The sequence below is a fragment of the Camelus dromedarius genome, chromosome 15 (assembly GCF_036321535.1).
Source record: "Camelus dromedarius isolate mCamDro1 chromosome 15, mCamDro1.pat, whole genome shotgun sequence".
NCBI lineage: Eukaryota > Metazoa > Chordata > Mammalia > Artiodactyla > Camelidae > Camelus > Camelus dromedarius.
The window spans coordinates 12551917-12563255 of record NC_087450.1 but is presented as its reverse complement, the minus strand read 5'-3'; the positions used below and the strand labels follow the sequence as shown (position 1 = coordinate 12563255).

The 11339-nt window shown below is 33.3% G+C and overlaps 1 protein-coding gene across 5 annotated transcripts in view; it reads left to right on the top strand.

Annotated features, from left to right (window-relative positions):
• ZNF638 (zinc finger protein 638) overlaps positions 1 to 11339 on the top strand; it is a 107576-nt gene that overhangs the window by 57554 nt on the left and 38683 nt on the right. For all 5 annotated transcript variants that reach the window (XM_031467236.2, XM_031467241.2, XM_031467235.2 and 2 more), the window contains exons 3-7: positions 3428 to 3489; positions 6816 to 6854; positions 7650 to 7942; positions 9011 to 9288; positions 10659 to 10805. In XM_031467236.2, the coding sequence (XP_031323096.2) occupies positions 3428 to 3489; positions 6816 to 6854; positions 7650 to 7942; positions 9011 to 9288; positions 10659 to 10805 (819 nt within the window). The remainder of the gene's footprint in view (positions 1 to 3427; positions 3490 to 6815; positions 6855 to 7649; positions 7943 to 9010; positions 9289 to 10658; positions 10806 to 11339) is intronic.

The following is an 11339-nucleotide window of genomic DNA, read 5'->3' as shown; positions in this document are numbered from 1 at the left end:
GTCTATAGGTGTTAATTATCTGGTTTTTTACTCCTTCCAGTGCTGCCTTTTTATTGTCTTTCTATTACCCACTCACCAGGTTTCAACCAACAAGAATCTGATACCTAGAATTGATGCTTTTGTCATAAAGGCTAGCCTCTAGCAAAGGAAAGCAGCATTCTACCTCATTTTAGCCAGATTTGCTGAGTTCTAATAAAATAATTATTGTCCAGCCCTATCAAAAGGGATAGCAAAGTATTGAAAAATCTCAGAATAATTCATAGCACTTAGTTAAAATCTGTAAGCAGCCCTGGCCTAAATATTGAATTGAGTGTTAGGCTCTCTGTATTCCATTTATTTTGAACTTTCAATTAGTCATGATGAATCCAAGGAAAATACCTTAAAGTTTTAATATTTAATCTGTAGAATAGAAAAGATACACATTTATTCAGTAAGCATTTACTGATTACCAGTTTTGCATAAGATTATATTAAGTGCTAGGAAGGAAATGAAGAGCTATATAAAATTTACATGTTCTTAAGCAGTTTATACAGTCTCACTGAGGAGAAAAATTTCACACCTAAATAATTTTTTAAAAATTGGAGGAGGGCAACAAATGGTTCAGTAATTGTAATTAACTTATTGTGTATTCTGTAGGAGGAGAGATGTTTAATATTTCTATCTTGATTGTAGGCTTATGTCAGTTCAGGCCAACATTATCAATTTACGAATGCCTATTGTGTATTCAGTAGTATGTAATTAAAAAGTATACTTTCTGACATCAGGAGACTTCTGTAATCTAGTTAGGAAGGACTACTTGAGTGACTGACTGCACTAAGTCTGTCTGGACTAGAGTGATCTGGGAGGGAACATTTCACAGAGTAGGTTGAAGTTGAGTCTTGAATGATGAGTAGGCTTAGATACACCTAGGGGAGGAGGGATGCCGTTTCAGGTAGGAGCAACAAGTATGAAAGCCCTTGAAAAGCCAGCCTAAGGAGTTAAGACTTGAGGGGAGAGGCATTAGGAAGCTAATTAAGTTTCTTCATATGTGAAGTGATATGTTAAAAGTGTATTTCAGGGAAATCTGGCTGATGTGTGCAGGATGAATAGGAATGAGAAGAGTGGGGTAAGGCACCTAATTTGAAGCTTCCCTAGTTTCTCAGATGTAAGTTGGTAAACATATGGGTTAATAAGATAAATGTAAAAATAGGAAAAGAAATCATTTAATGATCGTTAGAGTTCACAGAGATTGATTGCCATTTAAAATAAACACGTTTTAACAGCATACTGGACTTAACTAATGAATTCTTCACTACTGGATGACAAATGTTGTGAACATGGACTTAGGTGGTGAACTGCCTTTCTTGTTTCTGTGATATATTTTGCTACCTTGTAAGTAAGCATGTATTTGACATGATAAATGTGTAACCAATAAATGTAAATTACCAACTGCAGATTTTTTTCTTGCTAAGTAACATCTGACAATATGTTCCCCACCTCTGAGTCTTTAAAACTATAGCCTAAAAAAGGCAACTGTAGAATGTGAAATTATTTCTTTTCTAAATTGGGTTTTAAACATTAGAGAAGGAGCTTAGTTTAGAAATTACTTTTTATTTGACTGTCCCCAGCTGGTTTAGAAGCCTGTCCTTGGTTTAGAAGCCATGACTTTTAAACTGAAGTAATTCAGTTCAAGAAAATGCTGACTGGCATAAAAGACTTTGAAGATAGTTGGAGGATTAGAGAATGAGCTCTGTTGTGGATTGGTATTTTCGCAGTTTGATTCAAGGCCCATGCTAGTCCACAGTCCTTGCAGCATCTCCTGCTTAGCAGGTAATTATCACTTTCCTCTGGAGAGGCAGTACTGCTTTTGGACCCTTGTCTTACTGGAGAGTCTGGGGTGGCATAGATATATTTACTGAGCTTGAAGCAAGTAATGTCAGTAAAGTGGGCCTGTTAAAAGACAGTAGAAAGTGTGTGTGTGTGTGTGTGTGTGTATATGTGTGTAGAACTGGAGAGAGTAAGCCTTAAACAAGTTAGCTATCAGTATGAGCTGATAGTTCATCCATTAAATACATGTTCAGTATTAATTATATCTTCATGTATTTTTAAGAAAAGCTGGAAATCTCTGGTTTTTAAATGTTGGCAACTTATTCAAATAAAACATTTCATGGTCCAATTAAGTCATGCCCAACTCACTACCTGCCAGTGTGTCTGTGTGATGTAAACAATATGCAGTTAATGTCAAAGACATGGGTTTAGCAGTTCTAGAAACTCTAACTGCCAGTCTCTTCTAGATTTCTCTTTGTATCACTGAGCAGGATAAGCAAACATTTCTTTTTTACAATCCACAGTCAGTTCATGGCTTAATGAAATAATTTAGTGTTTGTTATAACCTATTGCTGAATATTCCAAGTGGCATGCACTTATTTTCAGATAGTTCTTGACAAGGAAGTTTCCAGAATTAGTGTGAACTGTGGCTTTTAACTCTGGATACTTCTAGTTCATCTTTAGCAATGACAAACTAAAATGTTTTTGAAGTGAAATGAGTAATATTTTCCTCAAGGAGAGTTTTAAAATATGGAGCTGTTCAGTAAGTTTTCTGCCTGTCTAAATGTTGGAGAAACAATAAAACATTGAGTAATATGCATGTTGCTTTTAACTAATTGTTTCAATTGGGGGACTGTATCTTTAAAAACTGTATTGCCTTAAAAAAAAAATCAGATGTATCTTCCAGGAGCTATTTATGAGTACAGACTGTAATTTTAGGGCAGGTTTGTGAATGAAGCTGTGTATAAGAAAGCCTTTTGTTCATTGTAAAGCTTCATATGTAAGGGATACTGTGTCTTTGAAATGGTGTTACTTTCCCTTGTAGCCTGACAATAAATTAGAATTAATCAGCAGCATTTTTTCATATTTTTACTAATCTTATCCTTTGCCAATATAGTGAGTACTTTGTTTGGAATGGTATTGGCCTAAGAGGTAGGATTTTTTTTTGTTGTTAACGTTTGCCTGAATTTTAGAGGTGTAGGGCATTGAGATGATATTTTGAAGATGCCATTTCAGATACCATTCTATTTATAGAGTTCTTGGTCTTCTCTGGAGTGTTGTTTCATATTTGAGATGAGTTGTTTCTGATTCATGCTTTTATTTTCTCCAAGTTTAAATACATATTTTTCTTCAAATTGAGTGTCCATGGGTGTGATTTTTTAAAACGTTGTCTATACTAAAATGTGTTAAAATGGCATCAGTGAGGTATGATATTAAGTGCTTTTGTTTCGAGGCCTTTTATTTTTATTTGTGAAAATTTTATTAAGTAGCCAAATGCTATTTATAATTAGATTTGTTTAATTTTTGAAAAACCTAAGTATGCTGTGTCATTTTTAAAAGCCTAATAACTTTATTAGTTGAGGAATATTCTAATTTATGCACTTTTCTTCTTCTACGATAGGATTGGATTCAGCATCAAAATACATCCAATCATATTGAGAGCTGCCGGCAGTTACGTCAACAGTAAGAACAATTTCTTTTTTATACATAGCAAGTGTACAAAATAGTTAATGTTTCAGGTATGACTGCTTAATACCTTTAGTGTGATACTTTGGAGAAAAATATTTTTAGAAAGCCATTGCCTATTTAAAATAGTAATTTTATATAAATATATTAATCTTTTTCTAAAATGAGAGAAATTAATATCTTTTCTTCTGACTCCTTCCTAATTTAATCCTAGTATATAGACTGTAATGTCGTTGGGTCATTCCTTGCTGGCTTGCCTTCCTTGGAATGGTTCATTTCAGAGCACATAGTCTTCACTTTTCCTATACTTCCTCCCCCTCCATCCTGCCCATTTCCCAAAGGATAAATAACTAAAAAAGCACCCAAACCAAACACTACTGTTTAATTTCAAGTCTAAACCTCTTTGGTTTAGAACCTATTTTCAGAATAAACCTTAAGTAGGAGATGAACAAGCTAGATACGGTGCTTTCTTAACATTGGTTCTTCAGTTCTTTCACCTTTTCCTTCTGTAAGACGGGGCACCTGTGACAGGAACTGTATTCATTATATGTATGTATACATATGTATGACTGAAACACTATGCTGTACACCATTGTAAATCATATATATTTTAGTTAAAAAAATAAAAGACAAGGCACTATGAAGATGCAAAGTGTGATTTTAGCAGAATTTTTTTGTATCCCTTGGAGTTACATGACGTTAAATTGTGCTCCCCTAGCATCATTAAACATGCTGATACAGTTGTGTGTCAAGTTCCTGGTCACCAGACTGATGACAGTTAACATGCTCTTGAGCAAATGGATTTGTGGCGGCTGTTTTGGTTTTTGATTTTATTCTTTATGAAAACATCACAAAAAGTTTTTGAGATTATTCAGGACTCTTCTAGTCGTATGTGATAAACCTAACTCAGACTAGTTTTTTAAAGTAAGGGAATTTGTTAGCACATTAAACTGGGAAGCTTCAGGAGTATTTCTGGTTTCAGAGACAGCTGAATTAGATGCTCAGACAAAAATGAAAGTGTCAGAAATATTTTCTTTTTTTGGCTGTTCTCTTCTGCTTTGGCCTTACGAGATCCCAGGCACACTTAGTGCTGCACAAAGCAGAGTGACTCTCAACATCTGTCTCTTAAGAATAAGGAAATTTTTCTACAGTGGTTATCTGTTACAACCACAGTATAACATATTGGTTAACAGTGATTTTATAATCCTTTTTTTTTTTTTTTTTTTTTGAGAAGGATATTTTTCACAGTAGTTGACTTCTGAAGTGTCCATGAAAGTTGTCTTGTAGAATATTCCACATTCTGCACTTTTCTGGAGTTTTTTTCCTCAATAAATTCAAGTTGAACATGTTTGTCACAAAAAATTTGTAGGTGGTGTATATACTTACTGCATCACATTGGGACACAGATAATGCCATTTACATAGGTCTTTGTTCTTAGCCATTATTTTATAATGCCTGTATATCATGCTTCTGAAACACATTTTTTAAAACTAGGTAATATATAGGTAATCCAGACTCTAGTTGCAGAATAGTGTATATGCTTTACCGTTCTGCTCTGAGTAACAGAGACAAGAATATGTAGAGAGCTCTGGAAATTTAATAACTTCTGTGTGTTGACAGCCAGCTTTATTTCTAGCATTGCAGATAAGAGAAAAAGCTAATTCATATTAAGTAACTGGCTTTCTGATACATGGCTGTAAAGTGGCATCACCTACACTTAGACCCTGCTGTGTTTGATTCCACAGGTCTTGCTTTTAAACACAATACCATAAGACTGGAAATGTTTCTTCTTAAATGGTACAGGGTCGTGAAAGTTTTTAAAATGTAGTAGTAGATGAAACAAAATTGTTTGTTTTGATAGTTGTTGACGCCACGTGATGGATACATTAAAGTTTTTTTACCTTCATAATTTGTCACCTTATAATTAGAAGATGCTTGAAGCATCATATCTGTTCTCAACACAGGAAGAAGGGGTTAGAAGTCTGCCAGTGTGGTTTTGAACCTATGTCTCATTGGTTTGAACCTATCACTGAGGTATATCCACCCCCTGAGAATTGCTTTTTAGTTAACCTGCTAACAATGTCTGAGACAAACAGCAACAAGTAAAAGCCACTTTACCCTTAGTAAGGTTTTGACCTCACTTTATTTTCCTGCCAGGTGAATTGTTGAAGAGTCTGCAGCCTTTATTTCCTTACCTGGCTCGGTTACTGAAATTTTTGAACATCAGTGATTTGATGATTTGATTTAATCACCATTTCCAGTTAACTTTTAAAGTCTAGATTCTCTAGAAAAGGTGTGTTCTTCTTAGGCTTCTGTGATGTTATTGTTAAATTCCTCCTTTCTTTCTTTGATTACTCCTTAATCTTTTTCATTAGTTTATCTGCTTTACTCTTAAGAGTAAACTTAAGTGTTAGTGTGCATAAGACTCTGTCTTGTGCCCTTTTTTCCCTACAAACTCCATTCTCCTTTCATCTCACTTTTAGTACTATAGCTGTGGCTTCTGTATGCCTGATTTCTAAATATCTCAGCCCTCATCTTTTCCTCTAATCCAGACATTTATTTCCAGTTGTTCTGAAAGCATTCCTATGTTCCTTTCACTTTAGAAATGTTTATTGATTCTCCATTGCCTTTTACTTGTGTGTAACCTCCTTAGCCTGATTTCAGGGACCTTCACCGTTTGTCTCTGAGCTGCCTTTCCAGGTTTTCCCCCTCATGATTCTTTTTCATCATTTCTATGCTACAGCCATACCTGTTCCTGGAATAGAGCACGTGTTTTGCCTCCAGTCCTTCTTTTACGTATTGCCATTGTATGAAACCTAACCCTATCCATGCCTATTGATAGACCTTTTTTAAGGGCTATCTGAAAAGCAACCTTTTCTGTGAATTCTCTCTTGATCTAAGTATCACTTGGTACAATGTAAGGGGCACCATTCATATCTTATTTTGTAGAATGGTGTCCCCTGGAGTTCTGTAAAGATCTGTCTTTAACCCCTACCTAGTCTTATGTCTTATACCTCTTCTATTACCTCTTAACACTTTCATGTGTACTGTCTGTTTTACCTAAATGAATATTGAGGTCTTAAAGTATGAGGAATGTGTTTCCTTTCCCTGAATAATACTAACGTAATACTTGGATTATTTACTGAGTTAGACACTCAGAATATTTTACTTCGAAGACAATTTTCATATTTTAATATACTAATAAATAATGTTATTTTAACTTTGGTTTTGAACAGCCCTCTAGATATGTTGCAGGGAAAGATTAATTGAGCTTCATAATCTTATTTTAACTATTCCTTACTACTGTTTATTCTCAAAATTAGGTATCCTGATTGGAATCCTGAGATCCTCCCGTCAAGAAGGTAGTTGACTTTTTTTAAATAGTGGTATTATTGAAGCTTAATTTTCTTTTAAAAGTAAATAAGTAGTTTTTTTTTTTAAGTACTATTTTGAATAGGGTCTTATTTTGACCATTTTTACTTTAAAACAGCAGGTAAATGTAAACATTTCTATGACTCTTTCTTTAATTACTCCAGCTTAAATGTGATAGCTCCTGTCTGTGAAGTTTTTTTTTTTTTTTTTAGTCTTTTCTGAAAATATTTTATACTTTTAACATTATTTTATGTTTGTGGGATCCTAGATTATAAATGCCTTGAAAGCTGGGAATGGCTTTATTAAGCTTTGTGTCCCCTGGGGATAGGGTTCCCTATTCACTGTGTGCGTATATATACACACACACACATATAAGTACAGCAGTCAAAGAAGTGTTTGTGGATGGCATAATCTTTGAGGAAAAATTGTTGAAAAACTTTTTTTTATATGTCATTCCCTAAATTCTTTTTTCCCCCTAAATTCTTTATGTAACTTAATATTTTCAAAACATAATTGGATATAATAGTGGTATAGGAAAAGTGCAAGAAATTGATGATATTCTTTTGTAAATTATTAAAACAGAGGGGTCTAAGCAATTAGAGGGGTTATCTGCTCTGATTGTTTTTTATTCATCTGCAAGGCTATATTGCATCATAACAGGTTTTTACTTTAAATAAATATTGGCATTGTTAATTGTTTTTAAGAAGGTAAATCTGTCATTTAATGTAAATTTAAGTTTACATTAAATTGGTGAATCTTGTGGTTTTTTCCCCCACACTTTGTAGAAATGAAGGCAATAGAAAAGAAAATGAAACTCCAAGAAGACGGTCTCATTCCCCCAGTCCTAGACGGTCTAGGAGATCAAGCTCAAGTCACAGGTTCCATCGATCTCGAAGCCCAATGCATTATATGTATAGAGCAAGAAGTCGAAGTCCAAGAATTTGCCATCATTTTGTACCTAGATACAGATCCAGATCCCGTTCACCATATCGAATGAGAAATCCATTTAGAGTTAGTCCAAAATGCTATCGCTCAGTTAGCCCTGAAAAGATATCAAGGAGATCAGTGAGATCATCAGGTACACTTACGGTTGTGAATGCTTATTTTGACTAAACTTTTTTAGTTTTTTGTTTGAATTTTTTATTTCCATATTTCTATTAAGATTGAAATGGTGACTTATATACGACTGTCAAGAATTTGTTTTTAGTTGACATTTTGAGATATTTGCCTCACCTTTAAAAACTTAAGGTTTTTAAAAAATGAAATGTTCTATTTTATTAAATTTTAGAATTGCCATATGAAATCTTACCTACATCCCAACCTACTCCATTCCTCTTCCCTTCATCAAGTATCAGAAGAAATGTGGGAGATTGTATCTATCCATCCAGCAAACTTAAAAACCAGGAATATACAAACATTTAGGTTTGCCTTAGTAATGATTATAGACTTGCTATTCCATGAATTAACTTAAAACATTTTAAAGTCATACATATTTTCACCCTATGTTTTAATATTGGTTTAGTGACCTTTCCAGAAATAGCTCTTATATAATTTTTTCCTAAGATCTTTTCTTTAAATATTACAACCAAAATAATATATCCAGCAGATTGGATGCAGAAGCAGATATGAGAATTCTGATGTTTTCTTTTAAGCCCATCATTAAAGTGTTTGGGAAATATACAGTGGTGCTACTCATCTAACTAATTTTTGCTTTGGAATTAATGCTGTTTTTCATAAAAATATATTATTTATGTTAACACAGGAGTTTATTATTATTAAATGAACTAATATTTTTTACATTGTTTTAATTTCTTATATGGTAAATATTGATCAAATTTAACACAAACAAAAGCTCTTTGGAGTCCTCAATTTTAATAGTATAAAGGGATACCGAAAAGCAAAAGTTTGAGGACCACTGGTATAAGAGAAGCTCACTGAATAAGGGATCTTCAAGTAAAAGTCTTATGAGTGAAGAATTAAAGACTATAATGTTTTTGTGTGTATCTGCTACCTGTTAGGCCTAACAATGGCTCAGTGTTATTATTTGGGCTGTTGAGAGATTATTCTTTTTTTTAATAATGTGATGAGATGTTTCTTACCTTAAGTTGTTTTCAACTGAAGTTGTATTTATGTGCTTTTTTACTAGATAGAAAAAAAGCATTAGAAGATGTAGTACAACGATCTGGGCATGGGTCAGAATTCAATAAACAGAAACATCTTGAAGCAATTGAAAAAGGACACTCACCAGCACAAAAACTTAAAACTGGCAGTGGATCAAAGCCATTAGTTAAATCTACAAGCTGTACAAAGAGTGATTCAAGTATAGGAGGACATTGTACTCGTTACAAATTAAAGGATCTTGAAGATGAAACCTCACCAGAAAGTAAACAGGTGTCTGATAAAGCTGTTTCTCTGCAACGTAAGGTCAGTAGTTCTTTGTTAGTGCAAGTGTGTGCGTGCATTTGTTAATATGACAGAGAAAACAAAGTTGTTCTGAATTTTTTATTTTCATATTTCCGAAAGTTTAAAATCGTGACTTGTTAAATTATGTTGATATGGGATATTTTTATTGGTTCCTCTTCTGAATATAATAAAAGTCCAGTAATTACAGTCTTCTGGTTTACAAATCCTAGAGGTTTCGCATTTGGTACATCCAAAGTGAGAATTTTGATGGTTTGGTGTTTTTGGCTAGCCACACAAGGAGATCCGTGTGATGAGTTTTGCTCTCTGGTTGGGGAAGTGGATGTAATCAGTAGCATTAGTGAGCTTTTATAATCTTTGTTAGTAAGCTGTAAGATCCTCTGCTGAGAATTGATCATTTTTAAGCTGTTTTATACTTTTGCAGTACAGTTCAGAAGTCAAATACTTTGTTGTCTAGTGTAGAATACTAGTCTGTCTTCTGGGTACTGATTTATTGGTGTATTTTGATGGCATTGTTTTATTGTATATGTTAATTAAATTACTATTATAGCAAATAAAATATAAAGCATCCTGAAAGTATCAGAGTAACTCCTCATAGGCAAGATTAGCAAATGTTTAGTGTATTGTAATATTAACAAGTCTTCAAGTATTTTAGGTATATATACATTGTTCTTAACACTGTCTTAACTTTCAACAACTACAGTTCCCTGACCCAAAGAATTTAAAATCAGTCTGCAATTACAGGATTTTGAAGAGCATTAAGAAGAAATGTTGAATACAGGAAATTAAACAGGCTGAATTACTCTGTAACATTCTTTCATTTTGTTTCTAGACTTCTAGATGGTGGCAGTGGAACCTTTTAAAAGTTTTTTTTTTGTTTTTTTTTGTTTTGAGTCAATTTTTAACATAGGTGGTAAATTTGACACTGAAGTATATTTAAATTGTATGTAGTGTATATTAATCCTTTAAAATATCATTCCTATCTAGATACGATTTTTAATTATTAGAACACGGAATGAACAAAGCTGTAATTTCAGCTTCATTATTGATGTGCCATGCAGACTCATATAGGAAAATACTCTTTAATAGTTGTGGACCATTTCACAGGTCTTATTTGGTACAAAATGCTTCTAAACAGAAAAGAGCTTCTGTGATTGGTTACCTATAAACTGACCACTGTTGGATTTGAATGGTAAAATATAAAATATACTTACCACTTTTCTGTAGCATTTAAAATTTTTAATAAATGTGCTGAAATATTTAGAAAAGACTTTAAAGGACTGAATTTAATGATGGAAGAAATTATTTTGGGAATTATTGTGACTGTACTTTGTCACTTAATTTGGTTTACTTTTCTTTCATCCCAAAAATAGCTTCGGAAAGACCAGTCTTCGCATTATGGTTCCGCTCTTCTTATATCTGAATTACCAGAGGATGGCTGTACTGAAGAAGATATTAGAAAACTATTTCAACCATTTGGAAAAGTTAATGATGTCCTGGTTGTTCCATATAGAAAGGAGGTGAGTCATTTAGTCTGTTCTATAAATTCATACAAAGTCACTATTTTATAAAGACTGTTGTTGGATCTTTTAGCTGCTTTTACTACATATATACTTGTTAATTGAGAGTTATGTAAATGTTTGGATTTGAATTAACAAGGTCCCAAAATATTGATTTATATCCTTTAGAACAGCACACTTTTTCAGTGAAGGGTCGGATAATATTTTAGGCTTTGCATGTCATAGGGTTTCAGCTACTCAGCTCTGCCATTGTAAGTACAAATGCAGTCATATAGATAGTATATAAATGAAATGAGCATGGATGTGCTCAAAAATAACTATTTACAAAAACAAGTGGCAGGCCATAGTTTGCCATCCATTGCCTTAGTACACCAGTAACGTCATGGTGAAAAAATGATTTTGTTTGTACGGTATTTTTTACATAGCTTTATTCCTGTAACTCACATAATTAAAAGTTCACCAAAACTACGAACCTTAGACTAAGCAGAACATAAAATTGTGAGATAAGACAAGAGAACATAGTTAGTATTGTTT